This window comes from Hippocampus zosterae, chromosome 6, assembly GCF_025434085.1.
Source record: "Hippocampus zosterae strain Florida chromosome 6, ASM2543408v3, whole genome shotgun sequence".
NCBI lineage: Eukaryota > Metazoa > Chordata > Actinopteri > Syngnathiformes > Syngnathidae > Hippocampus > Hippocampus zosterae.
Genome location: NC_067456.1, coordinates 10,141,785 through 10,169,425, shown reverse-complemented (window position 1 = coordinate 10,169,425; position 27,641 = coordinate 10,141,785). Strand labels below are relative to the sequence as shown.

The following is a 27,641-nucleotide window of genomic DNA, read 5'->3' as shown; positions in this document are numbered from 1 at the left end:
CATTATTGCATTATGCTGTTTAAGCTTACAAATATCAAGATGGTCAAACATTAATCTAGTGTTTATGTATTTAAGTGACATAACAGGATGCAATTTAAGTCATTGTTTTGTGATCACTTTAAATTTCTCAAAAATGGTCTGTAGTGACCAGAAGATCCCTGCAAGTGGTACAATTGTATCAGCAATGAAACAGAAAAACTTCTAAAAATTATAATGTTGTGATGTGTGTTTTAAGAAACTGGTGCCAAAAAGGTAATGGGTGCTAATATAACTTGAACAAGAAATATACAGAACTAAAATTTGACAAGTGATTGGCTGCATTTGTATTTGTGTTTATACTTTCAATTAATGTTTCCTGGAATAAAGTACGCCCAGGCCGGGCTCTTGAATCCCTGTAGAAGACAATTTCAACAGTTGAAATGATGGGTTTTAAACCTTGCGTCCATAACAGTCAAGATGACTGAGCAAATCATGGAAGCTCCTGTTGTACTCTATCGTGGCACCCACCTGTTCTTGGTTAGCTTGTTCAGCTGAGGGATGTTTGAAAGACGTGTTTGATAAGCATTCCAAAACGTCTTTTTTTTTTACCACCCGTTCCCAGCTTTTTTGGAATTTTTTGCAGCCATAAAATTCGAAGTTCATTATCTTCCAAAAACTGTGTATCGGGCTGAACATTAAATGTCTTTGTAGTGCATTCAATTAAATACAGGTTGAACATGATTTGTAAACCATCGTATTCTGTTTTTATTTAGGTTTAACCCATCGTCCCAACTTCATTGAAATTGGGTGTACACAGGAATATCTGCCCTTTTAAAAAAAAAACATGTCAACTTTGTATTTGAACCACTCCTATGTATTAAATACAATCGTATGTACAGGAACAAAACAAAACAAGTGATATTGTGATTTTGTTCATAAATTTCTTTAATATGCAATTGTACCATTACTGTTAAATAAAACCCATATTTAAAAAAAAAATAAGTGCTTACGTCCTCCCCGCCCTTACGAATACCACACCCTTAAAAAGAACACAAATGATTCCTTTAAACATAATAGGCCTGTACTTACACATTATTCATTATCTTAACCTCTTATCCTCGTGAGGGTCGCTGGTGCCAGTCATTTTCTTCGATGCGGGTTCTTTGCACTTGCTAATTCCGCAGTAACAACATCTTTTCACCACAGCTCCATCTGCCGGATTTGGTGAGTCTTTGCACCACTTATTTTTTATGTTTGAGACGTTTATGTATTTCCGTGTGTGTGTGTGTGTGCGTGTGCGTGTGTGTGTGTGTGTGTGTGTGTGTGTGTGTGTGTGTGTGTGTGTGTGTGTGTACACTCGATGAACCTTGAGAGGTGTCTGTCGTAGGCCTTGGGTTTAAGTGAGGTCATCATGCCGACATGCTTGTTGCTGCTGCCGGCACTCCCAGACTTAAGTAGCTGGAATTGTGGGAAAAGATGAAACGAGAGACGGCACTTCATAAACTGCAGCATGTGTGTGCGTGCGTGCAAACGTACGCCTTTGTGTGCGTTTATCTTGATATAGATCCCTCCTCTCTCCCTCTCTCCCCTCTCTCCGTTCTCCGCCGTCCTCTGGCCGGCCACACAGCGGGGCTCTCGGCTCTGGAGCAGTCTGCTGCCTTATCATCCGCGGATCCCCACTTCGGTGCTGCCGACATGCTGCCAGCTGCCTGCCCTCCATTCTCCCATGGTATCACCTCCTTATAACAAAGGCATCGAGTTAAAGAGATGCGTTGACTTAATTCACTTTTTTTCTCTGACGAGGGCTCGCATCTGTCTTGATTATCTCTTTCTCCGGATCTTTTGTCTGCAGACGGCGGCCGGGCTGTATGATCCTCCGGTGAGTGTGATGCTGTTGTTTTTCCTCCTTTTTTCCTCTCACCCTTTGTAATGGTATCTTATTGTTTGAGAAAGGGATGAAATAACTGGCTTGAGTACTATTAGTGCACTTTACACACCTTCTATTCACATAGTGTTTTAGTTGATGTAATTTCAAAGGGGCGGTACACTGCACACACATACACACACACACAGGCACTCAGCTGGTGCATGAAGCAAGCTGCACACACAAGAATAAGATGCAGAGAAGCTTTAATGCTATAAACCTGAAAATATAGTGGAATGGAGTACACCTCTCCCGTATCTAATCTTTTCCAGGGTCATCACAAAAAGTATTAAATGCTCAGGCACAAATGTAGTCCTGTGTTAACATGTTTGGCTGTCACACTAAGTGTCTAAAAGAAGATAATTGCTCTCCCGAGTAGGGCTTTGATGTCTGCAATTGATTCAAGCCCAAAATTCAAAACAAACCTATTGAAGCAGCCTTTAGCTGTTATGCTGCACACAAAGAGTTGCCAAAAGAAGTGAAATGCTTTTCGATCTAGGTTACAAACTTTGCTTTTGCCCCGACCTTTAACCTTTAATCATTCATCAGTCTTCCATTCATCCATAATCCGAGCCGCTTTATCCTTCCAAGGGTCGCGAGCATGCCGGAGCCCATTTCAGCTGTCTTTGGGCAGCAGGCGGGGTACACCCTGAACTGGCTGCCAGCCAATCGCAACGCTCACATAGACAAACAACCATTCGCACTCACAATCACACTTACCGGCAACGTGGAGTGATCAATGAACCTAATGTGCATGTTTTTGGGAATGTGGGAGGAAAGCGGAGTACCTGGAGTCAATCCAAGCTCACATGCTTGCATAGCCTTCTGTTTTTGGGGAGAATTTATGCGGTCCAGTTACTGGTGCCCAAAACGGTCTGAATCAATTTGATATATTTGACCGTTAATCTACTGTTCTTTATTAGGTAAGAATCATGACATAAACATACCGGTCAACTTTTCGGAGCGCCAACCTGTATAAAGTACCAAAAAAGTCCTTATAAAGAGCAAAAAAATCCTTATAACATACCAAAGCATTTTATATTTCAAAATAACGTCAGAAAAAAACCCCACGATATTTTCAATGATATTTATTGTAGATCTCCCTAATACAATGTCTGGTTAATGTCTAATCATCATTCTACTTAGTGGCATTACTGTGTTCAGAGTTGTATTCCTGCGTTACTTTTTTCACCAACTCCAAATACTGACCGACCCATCAGCTCGAAGTTACGAAGTTACGATGCTAGACTAGCACCATTCTGGGCAAAAGCAAATGGAACTACCTGTTAGGGGGGAACCCCCCCGGAAATTTTCAGTATCCGTATGATTTGTGCGATACGGCCATATATGTAACATTCACCACAAAATCCGTATGAACTATGGCTAAACCGTATGAGTTGACAGGTATGCATAAATGGAATGAAAACATGCGTTGCAATGCAAAGTCTGAAAATGTCAATACATTTTGAAAAAGATTTTATTTATGCACATGAAGGCTGATAACACTTGATTGTCGTCCTAAACGTGCATGCCTCGGAGGCGCGTGTCTTCACGCACACGCTAACCACAGATGACTGCCGTGTAAATTCAAAGTAATGGTCACCACACTGTCGTGAGCAGGCCGGACAAGATGCATGTAGTGCTTTTTTTATCGTATTCTATGGCTAGAATCAGATTTACCCAACCCACCATCACCCAACTTGTCTTTCATCATTGGAAACCCTTGTGACAAAAAAACCCGCCAACCCTTTTTGAAGTAATTTGGTGGAGATATTTTCTTTGTTGTTGCATAAGCTGCAAAAGTCACATGCGCCCGCGCAAAGCATCATCTCCAGCGGCGATGCATTATTTATAAAGTCAGTCTGAAGCTGCGCCTCCCACCAAGCGCCAGCAGATGCAGCCTCTCTGTCTTTCTCTCTCGCTCCGTCTATCTTAACACACGCATACTTTGCGGATCCTGAGGTGAGCGGACGCGTGAAGTGTCATTTCGTGGCGGCCTCTTTGTCACTTCTGTGAACCTTTTATACCGAGAGCCGAGAGGAAAGTGAGTCAAGTGAGGGCTTAGTCAGTTGTATCGACGGATTGTTTGGCTCCTTGCAGGGATCAAGGACTGTTGTAATGCTTTATAACAGCGTGCACCTGCACAATCTAACATGATCCAATTGGAGAGTTGGCAAAATAGTCAAGTGTTAACCCTTAGGGACAGCGGTTTGTTGGGGGGGGGGAGTCGGCAAAATGTTTAGTTTTTTTTTTTTTACAGCTCTCATACTGGCTCGAATAAATGTAATAGTTACTCTGCTGAATCCTCTGAAGACTGCTGCTGTGTGACTCTCACATATCTTCTCTCTTTTTCCTTCCTCCCTCCTGCAGCCGTGGTAACAGATGCGCTGGCCGACTGATGTTCCTAGTGGGGCCCTGAAATCCCCCCCACCCCTCCCTCCGGTTCAGAGTATAGGCATCAGGTAGGTAAAACACTGGGAGACACACCACTGATTCACTTATGGTTCTAACTCTCGACAGACTTGTGTCAATGAACCACTGATGGCATCATGGAAGATGAGGAAGAGAAATATTCTTTTTCGCTGTCCATAATGCGGCTGTTTTTACCTGAGTGGCATTGATGAGTGTTGGAATAAGTCACATACAGGCAAGTCATAAGTCTCTAGTCTTCACTTTCTGGTTTTGAGCAAATCCCAAGTTACTGCAGCAAAAATCAAGCCAGTTAAGTCCCCACGAATAAAGTGAAATTGTATGTTTGGTTCAGGGAGGTGAAGACATTCTTGCTCAGTCACAACATATATTTGCATATTAGCCACTTTTGCGCTCAAGTGTTTAGACTTGTCGTAATAGTTAGCTGCTCCAACTTGTTTTACAATCACAGTTTTTGAATGGTCCCAAAATTGTTCACTGTATTTTCTTTCTTGTCTTCTCAATTCAACGTGTATCCAACATGAAGCAAAGTTAACGTATGACCAGCTGAACTGTGAAGTCAATTGAGCTTAACTCTTTAAACCCCGAGTAGCAAATCTTGCATGTTGCCGTTTTGTTTTTCCCTGATTTGATCAAAAACACACCGCTTCAAATTTACCGTCGTAATCTTAAGCGCGAAAATGTCACACGACCTTAAAAATACGGATTTCTAATCATAAACCTTCAAGGCTTGTGAAGTCATGGAGTTCAAGTTTTGACTTGGTTCATGAGTAGCAAGTCAAGTTAAGTTTTAATTTTTAGCAAAGCAAGTCCTAAAATTGGTCACTCACACCGCTCATAAAACGTGAGGGATATTTTAGGCTTTCGGATGAAATTTCAAGCTGAACCTAAATTGAACTTTGCCACTTTAGAGGTGAATCTCATTTGACTGAAACCAAATTTTAAAAAGTCAATTACAGTTTATTCAACTTTTGTTTGTTACTCTAATGAGGGGTTGGTGACAAGAACATGCTTAAAATATGTCTTTTTTTTATTACATATGAGAATTTTAAATTTTGGTAGAGATTTTAGCAAACATCATGGAAAATGACACGTTTGATTTGCTTTCGCGGGCCACATAAAATGATCTGACGGGCCAGGTTTGGCCCACGGGCCTAGAGTTTGACGTTGGTGCTCTAAATGTTTAAATGCACATGTTCAAATGTTAAATATATTTAATCTCAATAAAACAACACCTTTTAGGGGAAGTCATCAATCATGGCCAGACAAGACACCTCGCACTTCCTCCACGGCTTCGACCTCAGCGCCAACTTTGTCGACATCAGGCCCCTCGGCGCCGGTGGTACCGGGCTGGTTCTGTCGGCCATGGACCAGCGCACCGGACGTCGCGTGGCCATCAAGAAGTTGGCCATGCGTGATGCCGTCACGGTGAAGCACGCGCTAAGGGAGGTGAAGATCACCCGCCGGCTGCATCACGAAAATGTGGTCCGGGTACACGAGGTCCTGGCACCCCATGGACGACCGCCTGTAAGGGACCCAGCCCAGCTTGGCGCCCTATACGTCATCCAGGAGTGCATGGAGACAGATTTGGCTCGGCTGCTGGAGCAAGGAGCGCTGTCGACAGGTACGGATAAAGCAAACGCATCGTAGGCCGGTTTCACATTTGACAGCTTTGGTTTCCTGAAAACAGACTGTGGTGCACTGACTCCATTGGTTTTGTTTTACATTTATATCTAAACAGCTCAGTCTAAATTTGACCGGTTCCAAAGCCACTTTAGTGTGTATATTTACAAAGGTCAACCCACAGATTTTGAGTTTGTTTGCAAACCCCAGTCATAGATTTTGGTTTACTCCCGATTGCTTTGTTCAAATCCGAATGCTGTCATCCACATCCTAATACGCATCCTAATACATGTTGCACTAACTCCCAACTCACTTGATGGAGCTCGAACTTTAGCATCTGAATCATGATGCACACCAGATGAGTGAATCGAGACCAAATTGACTGGATGATGGTGTTCATGAAACGAATTCTGGTGCATTTCCAAATTGCACGGTGTCCTGCGCCACGTTTTATTCACTTGACCACCTTGACTCGTACGCTAATAGAAGGGTGCCAATTGTCAAACGGTGTATGCTTATAAATTTTTGACAGTGAAATCAAGTCAAGTCAAGTCAAGTCAACAGTATTTATAGAGCACTTTCAAACAGCCATCGCTGCATACAAAGTGCTGTACATGGAGCGATTTAACATATACAATAAACAGTAAGACGAATCAGTAATAAGTAATAAGTAATAAGGCGGTAGAAAGCACCAAGCAGTAAAACCAATAGCAAATCTAAGTCATGCTGAGTCAAACGCCAAAGAATACAAGTGAGTTTTGAGGAGGGCTTTAAAGATGGGCAGCGAGGAGGCTTGCCGAATGTTCAGTGGGAGGTCATTCCAGAGAGATGGACCAGCAACAGAAAAGGCTCGATCCCCTCTGAGCCTCAGTTTAGTTCTTGGTACGTCTAGCAAAGACTGGTCCACAGACCTGAGGCGCTGGGCAGGGGTGTAGGGGCGTATGAGCTCAGAGAGGTAAGGTCACCCTTCTATTAGCGTACGAGTCAAGGTGGTCAAGTGAATAAAACGTGGCGCAGGACACCGTGCAATTTGGAAATGCACCAGAATTTGTTTCATGAACACCATCATCCAGTCAATTTGGTCTCGATTCACTCATCTGGTGTGCATCATGATTCAGATGCTAAAGTTCATCAAATCATCAAAATATTCCCATCCTGCGCCACACTGTACTTCTTGGATGTTGAAAATGGCTTGAAATCCAAATCTCCACAGGTCACGCCACACTGCTCTTCTACCAGCTCCTGCGGGGCCTCAAGTTCATCCACTCATCCAACGTGCTGCACAGAGACCTGAAGCCTGCCAACATTTTCATCAACACTGACCAACTGCTGCTCAAAATCGGAGACTTTGGACTGGCCCGGATAGTTGATCCCCACTATTCTCATAAGGTCAGCTTTAACAGTCAAATACAATTTCTGTTCTTAGTTTATGTTGCAAAGCACAAAAAACGATTTACAGTTCAAATATATATATATATATATATTGTGGAATAAATCCTTAAAATGTAATTAAGACACTTACGTTTGAATACTAATCTTAGTCATTCTATAATGATAGCAGCAATGTTGTAAATCCATATGAATGTTAAGTTTTTTGCATAATACGTACGTGGTAACCGTGTCTAAGCTAACCGCTCCAGAACAAACTTGTTATCTAATAACAATAATAAGTCAAATATTTATCATAGATGTATACCGCTATTTATTTGATATTATTGTCGTTCGTGTGTGTGTGTGTGCGTGTATGTGATGAAGGGTGATCTCTTGTCAGCTAAGATCACGGGGCAGCGGCTCAGCCGGGTGCCATACAAAGGGGGCGGGGTGTTTACATAAAGAGGAGTAGAGGACAAATAAAGGGGAAGGGGTGAAAAATGAGCAGGGAGGGTGAGAGAATATAGCCAAAATGTTGACACTTTCAAAGATTTTGGTGCGTGTCTACCATTTTAGTTCTGCCCCATAAATTATTCAAGAGGAAGGAAGAAAGGGTGGGAAAAAAAAGAGTGTTCAAAGAGCAGTCAGCGCTCACTTTTTTCGGCACCCAGAGTTGTCTCTTGCTGTCATAAAGCTGAGGTTGAGCGGCATGGTCAGCGAGGGTTTGATGTATTCAATTGAATTTAATTTTGTACCGTTCTGTCTGACTATCTTCTTTCGTATGATTCAGTTTTATTCATACGTCATTACATTTTAGTTTGTCATGGGCAGTAAACGTTTTTATCTGAGCCTTTTCAATGTAGATCAATTTTAAATGATGATATTCTACATTATTTTAGTACATTTCATTATTTTTGTTGCCATTTTATATTTGTTAGGGTGGAAACACAACTCTATTCAGCTAATGTGGTTATTTTAGAACATCACAACGGAACATTAAAAAAAAATAATTAATTACTATGTTTATAGGGATGACATACCAAGTTTAATGTCATGACCGTAATTTTTATTACGAGAGAGAGAGATGTGTGTTGGTGAAAATCAGAGTCACTGCAGAAAGTGAAGTGTTCACGAATACCTCATCAATGCGAAATATTCTTAACTTTGTTAAAAAAAAAGCGCATTCCTCTTCATTTGACTGAACCCCTGTGCAGTTGGCCCTAACGTTGTGACGTTGTTGTGTTATTTTGTCAAGTTAAAAATAAAATGGTCGGAAAACCCTCCACTGAGGCTTCTTTGTTGTTCAAACAAAAATAACCACTGCACCAGATTTATATGAATTGAAACGTACCAAAGACAGCTCTTTGGTACGTTTTATGCTTCACATACTTTGAACAGTAGCTGCAGTATATTGTGTTGGAAGGGCCTCACTTGTTGTTTTCCCACAGGGCTACCTGTCCGAGGGTCTGGTCACCAAGTGGTATTGTTCTCCTCGTCTGCTGCTGTCCCCGAACAACTACACAAAGGCGATAGACATGTGGGCTGCGGGCTGTATCCTGGCTGAGATGCTCACTGGACGCATGCTCTTTGCAGGTAACGTCTGAATTATATGCTCGGTGGACAGCTGTGTGAGAGACCAAAAAAGACGTGGCCTTTTAGGGTATTTTAAATATGATTTATTTTCTTCAAATAAATGATGAGACGAAGAGTACAATTATTTTACAGGAAAACGTGTATTGTAGAAGTAAATTTAATCTAATGTATAGGTTAGGTAGAATATAGATTTCATTTGAATCAATTTGTAAGGAAAAAATGTATTATATTACCGGTATATATTATATGATATATTCTGAGATTACCGTATATATTCTGAGAAGTGTGGGAGGAATCTGGAGTGCCCACACAGTCACAGGAAGAACATGAACACTCCCCATAAAAATACTGGACCCCAGAGTCGAACCCCTAATGACAGACGTGCTAATCGCTTGTCTGTCATGCAGCCTTTCTTATAACTTAACTGAATTTTGTTAATGCTCTTCCAAATTCGGAATGTTGGAAGTATAATTTTAACATGATGAATCGCACTTCCGTAATTCAACATGACATTACACAAAGTGGCATCTGTTGAGTCGCTATACAGTCTCCATGAGTGTGTGAGCAGAATGCCAATGATTCCAGAGTAAGTCTGCATGTTGCTCCTCCTCTCGCAGTTTATTTGACCTCTACCGGCCTGCAACACACCAGCGGGTGGGAAGCACACAAGGCAGGAGGCGTTTCACTGCTCCAGTCACACATTCATCTTTTATTTTCACCTAACACCACAAATCCGCAAAACAGCCGAGCAATCACATTTTATTGCCGCGCTGTATTCAATATTTACCGCGGGGTACCTGTGGTATTTATGAAAGAAAAACAGTACCTGATGGCTCATGTTTTGCTGCAGCGCTCTCTGCTGGCGTGTTGACGTCACTACAATAAAGTTGCTTTGAAAAGCCATCTTCATCCATGTTGCACGTTATCGAGCACGGTCTACTGACTAAAAATCTAATTCACAAGCAGTGGGAAGATCGCAATAGATTCTTACAAGAAAAAAGATTAATTATTACTAGAAAAAAGAAAGCTTTGATCTTATGAGTCAAAATTTGCAGCGGTACAAGAATAACGTAATGTTACGCGATGAGTAAACGTTGGAATGCGTTATGAAGTCGTAAATATTTGGGGAAAATGCTTCAAAAATATTTTGTCAAAAGTAATTCAGTCACAATACAGAAAAAAAGCTTTGTTTAAAGTGCAAAATTTGCAAATAGCGATGGGAGAAAAAATAGATTATACTTATTTAATGTCACCAGAAAAAGATGCAATAACTCAACGAACCCCCACCCACCACCCCCCATCAAAAAAAATGAAATGGTGATATACGGACAAAATAAGGCATGTTGCAAGAGTAAAGTGTATTTTGAGATGAGGTCATATCTAACATTGGGACGTTATAAAAAGGGTGGTCCAGTGGTTAGCGCGTCAACCTCACAGTGCAGACGTAGTGTATTCCTGTGTGGAGTTTGCATGTTCTCCCCATGCCTGCGTGGGTTTTCTCCGGGTATTACGGTTTCCTCCCGCGTTCTAAAAACATGCATGGCAGGCTGATTGAACACTCTAAATTGTCCTTAGGAGATGAGTGTGAGCGCGGATGGTTGTTCGTGTCTGCCTTGCGATTGGCTGGCAACCGGTTCAGGGTGTCTCCCTCCTACTGCCGGAAGACAGCTGGAATAGGCCCCAGCGACCCTTGTGAGAAGAAAGTGGATCGTAAAATGGATTGATGGACGTTATAAGAACATTATGATCTCAATTTGCCTGCCCAATTCTTTTTTACTTTCGTCTTTTCTCATTGCACTGGATGGCTGCCTTCAAATTGTTATCTCGAGAACTGGTCTGACCTTTGCTGTGCTCTGATTTGTGGGACTGTTCCATTCATAGGAGCTCATGCACTGGAACAGATGCAGCTGATTCTTGACACCGTGCCGGTAATCAGAGATGAGGACAGACAGGACCTGCTGCAGGTGGTTGTTCATATTCTTGAAAACTGTACATACGGTATATACAAAAACATAATAATTATCATACAGTGACGATCTTACTGTAAATGTTGTCCCGTTTGCCTGTGCAGGTGATGCCTTCATGTATTAATCATGGCTGGAAAGTCAAGAAGCCATTTTCCGTGCTGCTGCCTGAAGTGAATGCAGAAGGTCAGCGCACGCGTTTGAGCGACCAGTTCCGATAAATGTAACGGAAGTGAGCGTAGCTAGTGTCTTCCCAATAGCCTCAATGAAATTTTTTGAAAATATTTGTCAAAAAGTAATGTGGATGTTCAATTACAATACAGTATGTAAAATAGAGTTTGTTGTTGTGCCCATTGTTCTCTCATGCGTCCCCTGGTTGACCAACCCCACGGTCGTCTCTCCCCGCTCACCTTTCCCACCCACCCTTTTTTTTTTTTTTATGCAACAGAATGTTGTGTGTTGGCCCTATATGAATAAAACTGACTTGATATTTGTCACGCTTTTCTCTCAGCTGTGGACTTCCTGGAGCAAATCCTAACATTCAACCCCATGGACCGACTGACGGCCGAGGCGGCGCTCTCCCACCCCTTTCTGCGCCAGTACTCGTGTCCCGAAGATGAGCCCACCTCGGTTCAGCCCTTCCGCATTGAGGACGAACTGGAAGACAGTCTGGTCACGGGACACAGTCTCAGCAATAGTCTGAGCCAGACGTCCAGTAACCAATGGGACAGGTGAACCCAACCCCGCGGCCCTTATTAATCCAATAATTTTTTTGGGGGGGGGGGTGAGAAAAAAACAAAAACATTTTTTTTTGTTCCATTCTTTCCAGCTTGTCAAACGATATGTGCTGGCCGCAGTTTGGGAGGAGCTGTGGATGCATGCCTTCTGGTCACATGACTTCAGATATGGAAGACACGACGGAAGAAGAAGAGGTGCAGAGGGACCCCCGAGCCAGCTGCACCTCACTAGAGGAGGCCCAGGTAGGATACGCCTCAGCAATCCACGTTTGTTTTCTACATGTTTGTATGTACTGTACATGAAATTTGTAAGGACCTTAACCAGCGTTGAGCGGATCCATCCATGAAATATCGATACAGTGATGCCACTGTTAGCGAAACAGGAATGGCTTTGAGGACAAAACACTAATTTTGACAGCTGGTGGAATTTTTTTAAAGACTTTATTGAAATACATACAAATATAATACATAAAATAAAATCGATACACTGGAAAATGGCTGTATGAATGGATGGATGGAAACAGAAGAACTGCCGGAAGGACAAATGTGTAGTTCTTTTGGACCATTTGAAATATCAAGGCGTGGTGGAGAAGTGCTTAGTACGTACATCCACCTCACAGTTCTGTTTCGAATCTCTGCCAGCGTGGCTTTACTTCAGGTGATCTGGCTTCATTCCGCATACCAAAAATATGCATGTTAGGTTCATTCAAGACACCTGTGAAGGTGTACCTCAAGTCTTGCTCAAAGTCAGGAAAGGGAAAAGCTCCAGCTCACCTGCAACCCTGTTGATAAGTGTATTAGATAACGTATCGATAGAAACAACGTCATCATTACCGAAACTAGAAATTACTCCATAACAAAATAACAATCACTGTGTGAAGTTACAATAAGTCATCAAAGAGTACTGTATATGAACCCTTTCAGGGACAGCGGACAGCTTATCATACTATCAGGTTAGGGGGTGCATGAAAGGCTTGAAACACACAAGATGATCTTGATCATTCAGGAATTATTTCATCATCATCATCATCTTCCGAACCGCTTGATCCTCACTAGGGTCGCGGGGGGGGGGTGCTGGAGCCTATCCCAGCTGTCTCTGGGTAGTAGGCGGGGGACACCCTGAATCGGTTGCCAGCCAATCACAGGGCACACAGAGACGAACAACCATCCACGCTCACACTCACACCTAGGGACAATTTAGAGTGTTCAATCAGCCTGCCACGCATGTTTTTGGAATGTGGGAGGAAACCGGAGCACCCGGAGAAAACCCACACAGGCCCGGGGAGAACATGCAAAGTCCACATAGGGAGGCCGGAGCTGGAATCGAACCCGGTACCTCTGCACTGTGAAGCCGACGTGCTAGCCACTGGACTACCGGGCCGCCCTCAGGAATTATTTGTCATTACAAAATATCAATATTTCTTGTTTCCTGCCGTGCCCGCAAAGAAGAGGCAGTTGTTCTTCTGAGAAAACGTTTGTAATGAAATGATGACCCATTTCTTCAACACATCGGTATGGGTAGTTTTTGGCGCTTTATGAATCAGAATCTTGACCCAATGTGCGGGGTCCGTGGCGCAATGGGCTGGATATAAATCACCCAGTGTTGGCTCGGACCCTTTTGGACCCAACCCTGGGTGAGCTATTGCACCCAATTTGAGTTCCTTTTGACCTCATGGTTTTAAAGGTGTACAAAACGTCTTCAGTACATGTAAACAAAACTGGACAGATAAGCCATCAACATAAGTAATTCATTCATTAATCTGCTTTTGGAAATCCCAAATAAATCTCAACAATGTAGTTTTCTGAGCAAGGAATCCTATTTTGAGAAGGTACCATATTTAGTAACCAAAATGACACAATCAAATTCGAGTCGGACAAAAAGGACTGACTCACTTCGCCACCTTTATTGTTTGTCATTCCGTCAAGGTGGACCCGCGCAAATATTCCCACAGCAGCTCCGCCGAACGCTTCCTGGAGCATTCCCACTCCTCTCTAGACCGGGCCTGCGGTTTCGGGTTCGGCGATCTGGACTGCGGCCGCTCGTGTGACTACAAGGTGGGCTCGCCGTCCTATCTGGACCGGATTGCGTGGCGGGATGGCAAACCTCAGCACTACTCGGAACCCCGCCTCATTCTGGATCTGTCCCACTGGAAGCGTAACACAATCACCCCTCCGGTGCCCATCCAGCCACTTGGGGGAAGCTTGGAGGATGAGAGGGAGATGAACGTGGATGACGAGGTTGCAGGAACGGGAACCGGGACAGGAGATTTATTCCAGGAGATCTCCCGCTGGGTGGAGAGCACCCAGTCCCATCTGGACTCCCCCAGTCCAAGTCCATCTCTGGAGCCGCACCCCTGCTTCACCTCCTCCCCGCCTCTCCCGCTGTCCCCTACGGACCTCCCGACTCCCGTCTTTCACTACCCGGACGTGGAGCCGCATCACTTAACCGACGAGGACGGAATCAGCCCCTTTCCGGCCATCACCCCTCCATCTCTTTGCTCCCTCATTCCATCCACTCCCGTCTCTCCTCTTCTTCCTCCCCCACATCTCTCCACGACCAGCACTTCAAAACCATCGGACGTCCAATGCGACGAGTTGCTTCCCGTCAAGCAGAAAGAACGCCTCTTCGACTTGGATGCATTCATCTCCCGAGCATTGAAGCTGTGTCGACAGAATAAGGAAAAAAGTGATGGGAAAGGGCGGCGGGAGGAAAGCAAACAAGTGAACATCAACTGCAGATTGTCCAGACCCCCTGAGCACAGGACACCGCCACCCCCGCGGACTTAAAACCACTCCAGGAGTTTACACCGCAAAAGGTTTTTTTCAATCTTCCTTTTAACGCTCTTTTCTAGTATTACAATGTTCCTCCGCAGGGCACCACAAAGCTCCCGCTAAATTGTGTTTTTTTTAAAAATGAAATTGCCATGGCAATTATATACAGTAGTACTTTGACTTACCAGTTGGCTCTCGAGGAACCAGAATTCCCTACGCCTGCTTGATATGGAAAGGCATAGCTCGAGGTATTGCTCAAGGGAACTCGACAGAAATTTATTTGACATGTTTTTGATTGGGGCAGCATGATGATTAGTGCTCGGTCGCGCGTCCGCCTTACGATCTCAGCTTCTGGGTTTGAATCTTGGCTCTGGCCCATCTGTGTGGAGCTAGTTTGACCTCTTTAGTTGCATCTTGTATTCGCCACAGTTTCACTTAACATTTCCGTTAATTAGGCAACGTTGTGGAATGGTGCTTAGCATGTCTGCCTCACAGCTGAGAGATTTGGGGTTTGACTCTTACATTGTCACCCGGATATACGGGAACTTAAACACCAGAGAACCACACAAAAAAACTCTTAATGTTTTGTTTATGTTTTCATATTTTATATTTTCCACACACAGGAAGGTCTTCTGAATGTATTCAACAAGGAATATCGTAGGACTAAAAAAAAATGACGCTTAGTTATATAAAATGTCCAACTCCTCACACGTTCATTATTTGTAGGAAATCTTTGGGTGCTGTGTGGTCTTTACAGAATTTCAGACTTGTTTGACTTGATTTTGGTTTTAATGTGCAATGCATTTTTTGAATGCAAACATTTATCTATTTTACAATAGAGAGCACAAAATAACAAACTTTAACGTAAGACCCCAAAGTCTAATACAAGCATCATTGTAGTATGAACCAAATTTGTGGGTTGCCTATGCTTGCAATTGTAAAAGACAGTATATTCCGATAAGGTTATTAATCACGTGTGCCTACCCCCCCCCCCAAATGAGTTACATTCAATGTTGCTTTAGCTTTTTTACAAGGATGCAATAAGGCTATGACATGTATCATTAGATGGGTCTACAGAACACACAAATTCAATAGAAAATGAGGGAACATTTGCAAAACAAAACAAAAACAAACTGAACTTCTATTCACAGTTGCGCATTTAGGAATGTTTTTCTTCTACTATCTGTTGCAGTGGTGTTTAATATACAGTAAGGTGATGCAAAATTAATTTCAATGATGATTCCAATTCAATAAGCACATTTCTTTTTTTCCCAGTACACTTTCCACAAAACCAGCAATTTCTATCACGCAAATTACACACGGTTACTGAGCTAATTTTCTATTGAATGAATGTACATGCCTCTGTACCCCTCAATGCTTCCCAGCTTACTGAATGTAAACACACACCCCAAATCGGAATCCGCATGCTTTGCGAGTAATATAAATATATCCACATACTTCACGTGTCTTTCCAGCAGGCTTTTTCTACTCCATTTTGGTAACGGGAGCGGCTTGAATGTTAAGTACTGATTGGGGTTTTTTTCACCTTTTTTTGGGGGGGTGGGGGACATAATAAAACAAATACAAAATGGTTGCTCTGCATTGTTTTGTTTTGTTTTTCAATATTTAAAACTATACTGTGCAAAAGAAATATTTGTGCTGTGGTGTCGAGGTAAACTTGATTTTACACTAGGTGCTCAAGGGCCACTTTTTAAAATTAAAAAGTATGTGTTCAAAACACATACATTGAGTTTAATAGTGGAGTTTGCATGTTCTCCCCGTGCCTGTGTGGGTTTTGTCCGGGTAGTCCGGCTTCCTCCCGTATTCCAGAAACAAACATGGCAAGTAATAAAATACTCGAAATTGTCCCTTGGTGCGAGTGTGAGTGCGGATGGTTGTTCATCTATGTCTGCCCTGCGATTAGCTGCTAAGCAGTTCAGGGTGTACCCTGCCTACTGCCAGCTGGGATAGGCTCCAGCCTGTCCACAACCCTCGTGAAGATAAGCAGATTACAAAATGGATGGATGGGTGCATACTAATCCGAAATACAAATGTATTCAAATTTTCTTTTGTTTTTATTTGTGTGTTTATTTTCATCTTTAAAATAATTACCATTCTTAATCCTATTATTTATTCATATTATATATGAGGAATAACACCAAATATTTATTAAAAATGGATGAAAGGTCGAATTCATACGTTTGTGTATTTCACTTTTTTTATTACTACCGATAACAAAATCCATTCAGTACTTTTCAGCTATGTTGCCCACCACTATGCTCTAGATATTACGGTAAAGTGACGTCATACTGTGGGTGATTTTTTTTTATAGCGTTGTACATATTGTCAGTTACGGTAAACGTTGGGATAGAATCCCATCTTCTGATTGGCTGAACGCGCAAGTTCCTCTCGACAACCATTGGAGTGCTCGTCGTCTCTCAGAGCATCTGTAGTTTCTCCTGTCACCGGAACACTCAACCAAGCCGCTGTTTGAGTTGCTGGAAACATGCCCCTCGGAGATTCAGTTTAAAGGAAACTCGGTGGCATTAGTCTCCTTAAAACCAGGTAAGGCGTCATTTAAAAACGTACGCCATTGCGAAACGTGTTCAGTGTTGTAGGTTCATGTCTGTGACGTGCGCTTAGGTCAGTTCTGCACACTTTTTTTGGACAATTTTTAAACACGCAACGGTGTATGTCATTCATTTTTAAAAATAGCTCATTTCATAGGTCCACCATCTGACACGTGAAGGCTAATAGGACACATCGCTGTTTTTAGCGACGCGTGACAGGCGGCGAAGCTAGCCACTTACCTTGCTTGTGCAGCTCCATTCATTCTAAATGGCCGGGTGAGCTTTAGGTACTTCTACCGTACTGTACTGTACTGCACTGTACTTCACCCTCTAACGAGAGGCGTTACCTCCCTCCCCCGCAACCTGTTTTATGAGTGACACATTACGGCACCATAGTCAAAGTCGCCACCCCTGTCCTTTCAAAACACTATGACAAGTCCTGTATTGTTGTAGTGAAGGTGACACAGAGCGTCCTCCCCCGTGACATCATATAACTTCACACATGAAAGCCTTTCACTAGTATGTTTCTGTGGACGCAACAACTCGAGATGATGGTCTGGACTGGAGTGTACGAACTCCGTGATACATTGTCTCAGTTCATTACCTCAGTATCAATCAACCTAGGAGCCTGAAATGTTGAGTAGAGGACGCGAAAATGGGAACCGCATTTATCCCATAGTATATATTAGACATAACGGATAGACAAAATCCGTTCAAAAGAAATCAAAATCAAAATAGACAAAACGGTGAATTACGGCATCTACTTGTCTTTTGAACAGTTTTCCTGTGGAACTTATCCTCAGCTGTTCATTCCAAAATGCTTTTTGTGCTCTTTCCGGAACATATTAAGATGCCACACGAGGTTGCGCCAAAGCTAATAACAAAGTACCAATTGGTGTCAAGGAAGTAAGCTGAATTGTTGTATCTGGAATAAGAGCTAACTTTAGCAGTAGATTTGATAAGATGTTTGCTCCTTTGCTTGTTCAATCCCTTAGCCACACTCTGTTCATGAACTCCAATTTCACTTGACATAAGGGTACGGTAATACACTGGTAAATCCTGTTGGTTGATATGAAAGAAAAAAAATGCAGAAATAAAATCCTCCAGCCGCACCCCGCATGCGGTTGAGAAAATAAACAGGGAGCGGAAATACAGTAACTGCTTTGGATGAGACGTTTTATGCCCTGACCTCCTCTTAAAATATATATTGTGTGTGTTTGTGGGTGGCAGGGTGAGAGGTCATTACAGGGCTTTTCGTATCACTCTGATAGCTTCTTCCTCTTTCTTTTATCAGCAACGGGGGGTTGGGGGGGGGGGGAGGACACATACAGACAATCGTCGGAAGAGCGATTGTGGTTGGATCGTTCATTACGTGCGTGTGAAGTACTGTGTTGATCATCTTCAGTACTCTGCATGTGTGAGGACTCTCACAGTTTCGAAGTGGGTTAAAATGTTCACAATCCGTAAAGTGTACCAAGCTTAAATTGAGTCTTGTTGGATAATGTGAATGAGAGGAAGCGAAATAGAAATCAGTCACGTTGCCCCAGACTTGAAAATTGCTTACATATTTCCTTTAGTTTGGCTGATGATCAGTGGACAAAGTTCAAGTCACATGCCCAGCAAGCACTTATGACAAATAACAATTGTATCCCCCACCCAACTTTCGTTGCTGAATCAAGGTCACCAAAATATTAGAAAGGACCTTCGCTTCCTGCTTGTCATGTGATCATTTTTCCTTTGTTCTTCGCGTGGAGTAGCAGCTAGATAAGGATAATGGCCAGCTCTTAAACCTTCATTTTCACACACACCAAATCACTGACGTCAGCACGCGGATTAAAGACCTCGGTGCTTGTAATCCTTGACTTTGTGTGTTGTCTCGTTTTACTGTTTTCATGGAACACCCAAACCATCTTCGTTTTCACAACTAATGAACATAATATCAAAATGCGTATTCAGTCACTAATTTTGATATTGAAAACATGACCATATTTAAATGGGAATAATGGCAAAAGAAACATTTTGTCCAAACATCCATCCTGTATTTTCTATTCAAAACCGCATGTATTGAGTTCTTCTGCCGCCATCTTAAACAGTCGACGAGTTGGCCGTGAATTACATGCGCCTCGATTCGTAGAACACAATGACACTTTTATTTCCTGATTCCTTTTCTGCAGCCCCTTTAGATGTTGCCTCATCTCCATGGTAACACCCCCCCACCCTTCCTCTCTTACACTCTTTTCCTGTGTTTTCACTCAGCTTTTCGGCGCGCCGACTGTCGACGCTTCATCATGTTGTCCCGGTTAAGGAGCAGCTTTTCCTTGAGGCCCGCCTTCGTGCCTGCCTGCAGATGGGCACACACCAAAGAGAAGGGCAAACCGTTAATGCTCAACCCCCGCACCAACAAAGTAAGTGTGCTTTCAACGTGTACGGTATGCTAACGCATAATGAGTGTATGATTAATGTGTGCCAGAGTGGAAAACAATTCCTGTCCATGTACTGTATGTTGTCATTCTATAATGAAGACACGGGTTGAGTAAAATGTCTCCTTTAGATCAGAGTGAAGCCTCCTTTTGCTTTCCTCATAGTGTCCAAGAGTATTTACTTACAATAATGAAAAAGTCGAGACCTATAATTTGTGTACTCATTCTTCTTGATAATATTTTGGTTTTTAGGGGATAAAAACTAAAAAATATCATACAGTCAAAATAATACCCTACAATCTGAAAAGCTGGACTCACCCCCCACTTACCCATTTTTAATATGCTTAGATTTCTATTTTATCATTTATATTTATTAAAATACTTTTTGTTCTGCTACTTTCTCCCTTTCATAATTCTGCTGCTGTAAATTGGGAATTTCTCCATTGTGAGACAAATAAAAGGTTATAATCAAATATAAAAGGGGAAATACAGAGTTGAGTGCCACACATGGGGGCGCAAAATTTAAAAGCTGATACAAAGCAGATTTTTCCCACTTTCTCATGTTGTGTTCAATAGATATAGCGGTACTTCGACTCCTTGCGCCTCACTAGCGTTGTCATTTGTAAAAGTGGAGACGTTCTTGCGATGCAGCTAATCAAATCTGGCGAGTCGGGACATCAGTCACACGGTCTCGCTGAAGCCACACAGTGTCATCATGATATCTAGCAGCGGGAATTTGTAACCATTGTTGTAAGTCACAATTTCAAGTCTGAGTTCTGTTCGTGTTTATTCATGCGTTGAATTTTCATTGCTGACTGCCCTTTTTTTTGTGTGAAGGGGCCACAGAAGGGGCTCTGTAATATACAGGAGTAGGAATATCGTGAATGAGGATTGGTCTTCCCTCTTGTGTTGGATAATGCCCTATTTAGACCTGACCAGAAGTGTTGGCTCTCTAAAAATAGACATTCCAACTTCCCATCTAAATAGCTCCCTCACCAACTGCGATCAAGTCTTCGCAATCAGTGGCAATGTTGTTCTCTTACACATAAGTCCGGTGTTCACACCAGACCGCATGTTGCAAATCTCTCTGGTGACTAAACTAGTGAGGGAAATTGTTCCATCAGCATGACTTTGCAATTTGCAGACGATCCCCTCCAACTTGTATGTGTCCCAAGATAAAGAGCCTCCGATTTTGTTACAGTGTGAGAAGGCCCGACATATTTCCACAGACATAAACATACGACACACCCACCCGCACTCTGGCATGTCCTTTATTGACCTTTCTGCCGACAACGCTTTTCTCACCCCTTTCAGCTGTCGGCTTCTCTGGTCAGGAATGAACAAGTCAGCCCTTTCTAATGGCGCTCTGCCACCTCGTGGAAAGCATGTCCACAAGACCCGTATGCGACCAAAACTGACAAGATTTACTTCAAATCGAGGCTCTTTGCAACTGGAGTGTACCAGGTGTTCGAGAGGAGACATTTATTCCTATTAATGCCGTTTTATAATACTCTTTAATTATGTTGTCACTATCAACCCTGCCGTAAATCACAGCTTTTACAGATCCGTACATCACACGCATGTTGTATCAGATGTCATAGCAACAACTTTTTTTCCTGACGGCGAGAAAAGGAAGTTTAATAAAAGTGAAGCATTTTTGTTCAAGTGTGTTTGTGGAAAATGGAGGACTCTTTTTGAGGGGAGCCATTTTTCCAAGTGAAATTGTTCGGGGGAAAACCCGGGTTGTGGAATCTTCAGTGGAAAAGATGTCAAATTAAAGCGAGGCATTCCTTCATTCGAGTGGAATCGCCCCCAAAAAGAAAAAAATAGTTGTCCAATTCGGGCACAGTGTTTAGGAAGTTTATTCTTGAGGACAACACATCCAGCAATGACTTGAGACATCTCTGTTAGCGTGGAATCAATTATGTGGCGAAATGCATTTTACTGTTTAAATATAATCATACATTTATCTTTCCAATAAACATGTTCACAGTGTGCTGTAAATGTAACTCAATATGTTGCTCCTGTATTTTTTTAAAAATTTGTTTTCGTCTCAACTTTGTGCCTTTCCCCAGGGAATGGCCTTTTCTTTACAGGAGCGACAGATATTGGGCTTGCACGGCCTGCTGCCTCCTAAAGTTGAAACCCAAGATCTTCAGGCCATGCGCTTCCAAAACAATCTCAAGAAAATGACGGATCCCCTTCAAAAGTAAAGACATGTCGTGTCAAGCGTGGAAGCGAAGCCTTAATTTTCGGCTCTAATTTCTTGTGTTTCACGGTCCAGGTACATTTACCTGATGGGCATCCAAGAGAGAAACGAGAGGCTCTTCTACAGAGTGCTGATGGAAGACATTGAGGAGCTGATGCCCATCGTCTACACGCCCACTGTCGGCCTGGCCTGCACACACTACGGACACATCTTTCGACGACCGAAGTAAGGAATCCATCAGCAACTCATTTCTCATTTTGGCACCGATCGCCACAGGGAGGCAAAATTTGGCCAGTCGGCAACATGCAGCATGCTTGCTCCCTTCTGTAATCCTGCTCACTGAGTATTTATGTTTCAGTATTTGATGCATTCATTTAACTATTCTGACCTAAAATGATTTCATTATAATTTATATCGTTTTGATGAGGCATCTCATTCAATAATTGGTGAATTGAGCTGTTGTAAAAATAAAATAAAGTAAAATTTTGTGTGCTGCGAGGAAAAAAATGGCAGGAAAATGTTTCCCTTTGACCAGTGTGATGCCTCCATTGTTCATTTTTACCGGTACAGTATATCATTATTTTGTATATTTTAACATTTAACAAAAAATAATAAATATGAAAATAATAGATTACAAAATAAAAAAATTCACAAATAAATTTAATCTATTCATTTTTCATGCATTAATTCAATCAATTAGTTGGAGTATTAAATAAATAAAAAGAGATTACATTGAAACATGGATTAATTATTTTTAATGATCTAAACAAACAAATTTGCACATTTTCCAGACATGTTTTAGCTTTATTTTTTTTTCTAAACTCTCATCCAGGAATGACCTGGCTCATCATTCTATTTTCAAATCAAATTGTGGACCTTTAGCACAAAAGTGAGGCCCCCCCCATCCAAATACTCCGGCATATACCTTGTGAAGATGAGATGAGAAACAAATGAACCAAAGTGTAATTGTTTGTCTCATAGGGGCTTGTTCATCTCCATTCTGGATAGAGGACACATCCGCTCCATTTTGGACAACTGGCCAGAGACCAATGTGGCCGTGAGTATCCTCTTCTAACGCTTCTAGAAAGTCTCAGAAGATTGAACGTTGTCATACGGATACACGTCAACTAAGGCTTCCCTCTTCCAGGCAGTCGTCGTGACTGACGGCGAGCGTATTTTAGGCCTGGGGGACCTGGGCGTTTATGGCATGGGAATCCCTGTTGGCAAACTCTGCCTGTACACGGCATGCGCCGGCATCAGACCTGAAAGGTGCCTGCCCGTCGTGATTGACGTCGGCACAAACAACGAGGTGAGAAGATACTGTTTAATATACCAAAGCCATCAAATCACTCCCTCCATGCCTGCTCTTGCCTACCCAACAGACTCTCCTCAAGGATCCGCTCTACATGGGCCTGTACCAGAGGAGAGACCGTTCTCAGGTTTATGATGACCTCATCGATGAGTTCATGGAGGCCGTGGTGGACAAATATGGGCAGGACACGCTGATCCAGTTTGAGGATTTTGGGAACCACAACGCCTTTCGCTTCCTCAGGAAGTACAGGGAGAAGTACTGCACCTTCAATGATGATATCCAAGGTTCAATCATTAATCTCGAAATACGACACTGTAGTTCCTCCAATGGTGGTATCCTGGTAGGGTGGGGCGTCCACTTGAATCATTAAACAACTCACCCGAATTTAAGGAATAAACTGTAATGATAATGGTCAAATTTATTTAATCAACCGGGACTGGAGTTTACTGTCTGTAGTATATTCAGACGTTTCTTGAGGCTTTTAAAGATGTTCAAACCAGCAAGCTGGCATAATTAATGACGAAACCTGTTTTTTTTAATCCCCTTGCGGAAGGAAACAGGCAATTCAACTATGTGGTAGGTATGCCAGATTCTACCATGCTCTGTAGTAGACTACCAAGAGCAAACATCTGCAAGGCTGACGTTTAAGAGAAAAGTGCCTTTTCAATATTGAGCAATTTTTAAAAATGTTATTTTGGGGCCACACGGTGGTCGCCCTAAAATAATGTAAGTGCGTCCACCTCACAGTGCAGAGGTGCAGGTTTCGATTCTGGCTCTGGCCTTCCTGTGTGGAGTTTGAATGTTCTCGCCATGCCTACGTGGGTTTCCTTGGGTGGGGTACTCAGGTTTCCTCCCACATACCAAAAACATGCATGGCAGGTTAATAGAACACTCAAAATTGTCCCAAGGTTTGAGTGTGAATGCAAATGGTTGTTTGTCTATGTGTCCCCTGCGGTTGGCTGGCAACCAGTTCAGGGTGTACCCCGCCTACTGCCCGAAGACGACTGGGATAGGCTCCAGCACGCCCGCGACCTTCTTGAGGATAAGCGGATTAGAAAATGGATGGATGATATTTTGCATTCATATTAAAATGTTTTGTACAGCTAGAGGACTTAAATGCATTCACCTTTTGTGTATTTTGGGTTTGGTTGATGCACTACTCACACTAGTTATACAATTAATATATATTCATATTTATAATTTTCTGCATGTTATTTTTCTCACTGCAGGCACTGCAGCTGTGGCCCTTGCTGGTCTGCTTGCAGCTCAGAGGGCTACTGGAAAGCCAATCACAAAACATCGAGTGCTTTTCCTCGGAGCCGGAGAGGTAAATTGGTGGTTCCCCAGTCTATTTGAATGAATGTTGTAATTTTATACCTCCTGTCATGTCCATAGGCTGCTCTCGGCATTGCAAACCTAATTGTCATGGCCATGATGGAGTCGGGCATGTCGCAGGCGGACGCCAGGGAGAGGATCTGGATGTTCGACAAAGATGGCTTACTCGTAAAGGTCAGCAGATGCAATATGGATGCGAAGAATCTGTCTGCGTCGCTTCCTGTCTGGCTCAATGATGTTAACGTCTTCACCATTGCGTCATTGTGACTGAGTGGCTTGGCTGTTTTTTTCTACAGGGAAGGTTTCAAGCAACGGACGGCAACCAGGAAGAATTTGTTCACGAGAGTCCCGGTGACGTTCACAGCTTTTTGGATGCCGTCAACACCATCAGACCGACGGCTATCATTGGTGAGACCACGTCATGCTTAACTCCTCCAAAAAATTCCCACAAAAATATGTGAGGGTATTTCATAATAATACTTCCTGTTAATTACTTAAAGGTAGGTATGATTTAAACCGGCAGGTGTGGCGGGAGCCGGTCGACTGTTCAGCCATGATGTCATCAAGGCCATGGGCGCCATGAATGAGCGGCCCATCATCTTCGCCCTGAGCAACCCCACCGCCAAAGCAGAGTGCACCGCCGAGGACGCCTACACCCTGACGGATGTACGCAATTTATGCTTCTGCAAATGATATAAACACTACAGTGAACCGTCGCATGTTCGCAGTTCAAACCTCTGGAATTTGCCTCTTCTAGGATTTTGTTTTGGGGAACCTTTGCTGAAAACATGAAGCCATTTGTGTTTTTTTGCACTTTGTTCAATAGGAAAAAAAGTGCTTTACCGCCATCTTGTGGCATCCCCAGGCAATTACATGCAAATCTTCGCTGTGTGCACCCACCTCAAGTAGTGGGGCTTCGCACAGTATGAATTTCTTTGCCTTCTAATAACGCAACATACTCACACAGGGTAGATGTCTTTTTGCCAGCGGTAGCCCATTTGGTCCAGTGACTCTGAGCGATGGACGAGTTATCACCCCCGGACAAGGCAACAACGCTTACATCTTTCCAGGTGAGCAACACAAAGGAGATGCTCTTGACTTTTCACAAGCAGTCGAGTCGATGAGGTCGATTCTTATTTTTGTGTTTGACAGGTGTGGCTCTGGCTGTCATCCTGAGCGGAGTGCGCCACATCAAGGACACGGTGTTCTTGGAGGCTGCCAAGGTTCCTTCATACTTTGTTTTCGCCCTTTGTATTATTTTGATTTGTGTCTTGTATGTCTCTGTTTTTTTCCTCGTTATTTTATCTCGTAACGCAATGGGTTTTTTTTTTTCGTTCCCTCCTCACATGAAGGCATTTCTACTTTCTTCTGGTACCATTTATCTTTTACATTGTGGGCCGAATATACCTTCCTGTTTCTCAAAGTCTACTAAAACACAAAATATGACAACAACCTGAGAATGGGGTTGGCCTTTGAAAAAGCGATTGATTGTCAAACTGCATTTTGTCATGAAATACAAAATTCCATCGTCACCAGTTTGTCCACGAATTGTGGTTCACATGCAGTAAGTTGCACTCTTCTTCTTCCTGCAGACGCTGGCAGACCAGCTGACTGACAAAGAGCTGCAAGAAGGCCGACTGTACCCGCCTCTGTCCAACATCCGAGAAGTGTCTCTGCAGATGGCTGTCAAGGCAAGACAAAGACACATTTTCTCAACAGTGTTTTATTTTTTGTCAACGCATGACCTTTTTATTCATGTATAATGGTACCGCGACTCATATAAAGTAAAAAAGCGTCCCTTGAATTTAGACGCAAACCTGTTCTGCTCACAGCCCTCTACTGGCTCATCAAATCACAAATCTTGCAGCTGCAGTGCAGTAAAACGGTTCATGTTTTTCCTCTTTCTCTCTGTTATGATTATGTTTTAGTATTACATTTTCGTCCCAATATGATTTTTTTACTCTTGCAATTTTCTCATGACAGCACAGTGTTATTTCATATATTTTTATTTTCGTATTAGTCATACATTTTCTTCTTAATATGACTTAATATTACTTAATAGACTTAATATGACAGATTTTTCATCTCCCATCAGCTAATGGCATCAGCGATGCACTTTTGACCGTATGTGTGTGTGTGTGTATGTGTGTGTGTGTGTGTGTGTGTGTGTGTGTGTGTCCGCAGGTGGTGGAATACGTGTATGCCAAAGGCATGGCGTTTCGCTACCCAGAGCCGGTGGACAAGAATGCCTTTGTGCACGCCACTGTGTGGAACACCAACTATGACTCCTTCCTGCCCGACACCTACGAGTGGCCTGGGGTCAGCTTCAGCCCCGATTCGAGTAACTAGTAGTACTGTCACTCCTTCTTTAGTGACCTTGTGCACTTAATTCATTATAATCACACTGAAGAGGACAACTGAGCACTTATTATTTTAAGTTACAGCTGCCATGCGGCAGCACGGGTATTTTACTTTGGTATCGCCACTGTTCTCTCTTGCCTTTGTAGCCAATACATTTAACACTTGCACCCTCTAGTGGTGCAAAAGGGCATCAGACTCTATAGTTGAAGTGCTGAAAGCTTAAAGATGCACAAGCTTATCCAACAATTAATTGAACTCATGAATTAAGATTAATCAGGGCACACACATCCTTAACAGAGTAGTTGATTTCTAAAATCGAGCAGACACTTCACAGGATGAGGGAAAAAAACCCTCCTGTCGTCTAAGGTGTACTTGAGATGACTAACACAAAATGATTTGCGACTGTAAGCAACAAACAATTTTAACATTTACGATTTCAACTCTGATCATTTTTTGAGCACAGTGGGGAAGGAACAATAAATCTTAACAGATGTTCGACGTTACGCCTGTACCCCACTGTAGTTAATCCGAACTTTATAGCAAATAATCCTGCGTGAGTTAAAATGTCTTTCTTTGCACATGAAATCATGTAAAAAAGTTTAATCTTTTTTTTTTTCAAAAAGCACTCCACGTAGAAAAAAAATAATGTCTGCATTATCCAGCTGAAGCAACATCCATGTGTGTCCATGCTTGGTTTTTGTTGTTGAATGGTATTTGCCGTTGTATATTGTTTAGAGCACCGCTTTCAATGACTTCCCATCATTATTATTCTTCCCTGACATTTCTGTGCAAAAGACGCATCGTAGGAAGCCATGCTTTTCCAATGAAGACAACTTTTTAGTGTTGTTGCTCTAAGGACTGTGGTGTTAAATTCATGTCACATTTGAGAAAGTTGGGCTTTAAATCTTAGGTCAGGATTGCAGATGCGATATGATCATTTTCCTATTTGCACAACGCAAGTTGTTGGTGTTTTGTGTGTGTACATTGTTATGGTGCTTGCAGGAAACTGACAATTGAAATGATTCATTTTTATTACACAAG

The 27,641-nt window shown here is 42.6% G+C and overlaps 3 protein-coding genes and 2 long non-coding RNA genes across 6 annotated transcripts; 3 read left to right on the top strand and 2 right to left on the bottom strand.

The window, feature by feature from the left end:
* Positions 1–1,308: 1,308 nt before the first annotated feature.
* On the top strand, positions 1,309–8,931 carry mapk4 (mitogen-activated protein kinase 4). Its single transcript, XM_052068657.1, has 5 exons — positions 1,309–1,858; positions 4,274–4,365; positions 5,576–5,957; positions 7,170–7,345; positions 8,776–8,931. Exons 3-5 carry the CDS (start codon positions 5,591–5,593, stop codon positions 8,929–8,931), a joined length of 699 nt encoding a protein of 232 aa, XP_051924617.1. The 5' UTR covers positions 1,309–1,858; positions 4,274–4,365; positions 5,576–5,590.
* LOC127602507 (uncharacterized) lies at positions 8,816–11,208 on the bottom strand. The gene is made up of 3 exons (XR_007962813.1): positions 10,963–11,208; positions 10,762–10,878; positions 8,816–8,927 (listed from the first exon to the last, which is right to left on the bottom strand). It is a non-coding gene; the product is annotated as an uncharacterized LOC127602507 (long non-coding RNA).
* LOC127602492 (mitogen-activated protein kinase 4-like) lies at positions 10,741–15,995 on the top strand. Its single transcript, XM_052068643.1, has 5 exons — positions 10,741–10,884; positions 10,992–11,070; positions 11,396–11,615; positions 11,714–11,864; positions 13,548–15,995. The coding sequence occupies exons 1-5, from the start codon at positions 10,822–10,824 to the stop codon at positions 14,406–14,408; spliced, it is 1,374 nt and encodes a 457-aa protein (XP_051924603.1). The 5' UTR covers positions 10,741–10,821; the 3' UTR covers positions 14,409–15,995.
* On the bottom strand, positions 12,044–17,657 carry LOC127602506 (uncharacterized). Of its 2 annotated transcripts, none has more exons than XR_007962812.1 (3): positions 17,204–17,657; positions 13,511–14,282; positions 12,044–12,395 (listed from the first exon to the last, which is right to left on the bottom strand). It is a non-coding gene; the product is annotated as an uncharacterized LOC127602506 (long non-coding RNA). The 2 variants fall into 2 exon arrangements; XR_007962811.1 differs by having other exon boundaries at positions 12,044–12,403; positions 13,515–14,282.
* On the top strand, positions 16,792–27,247 carry me2 (malic enzyme 2, NAD(+)-dependent, mitochondrial). Its single transcript, XM_052068663.1, has 15 exons — positions 16,792–16,958; positions 19,220–19,368; positions 21,459–21,592; positions 21,668–21,817; positions 22,574–22,649; positions 22,740–22,901; positions 22,975–23,188; positions 24,134–24,231; positions 24,300–24,413; positions 24,536–24,647; positions 24,763–24,905; positions 25,207–25,309; positions 25,392–25,462; positions 25,832–25,930; positions 26,424–27,247. Exons 2-15 carry the CDS (start codon positions 19,252–19,254, stop codon positions 26,586–26,588), a joined length of 1,758 nt encoding a protein of 585 aa, XP_051924623.1. The 5' UTR covers positions 16,792–16,958; positions 19,220–19,251; the 3' UTR covers positions 26,589–27,247.
* The last annotated feature ends 394 nt before the right edge of the window (positions 27,248–27,641 follow it).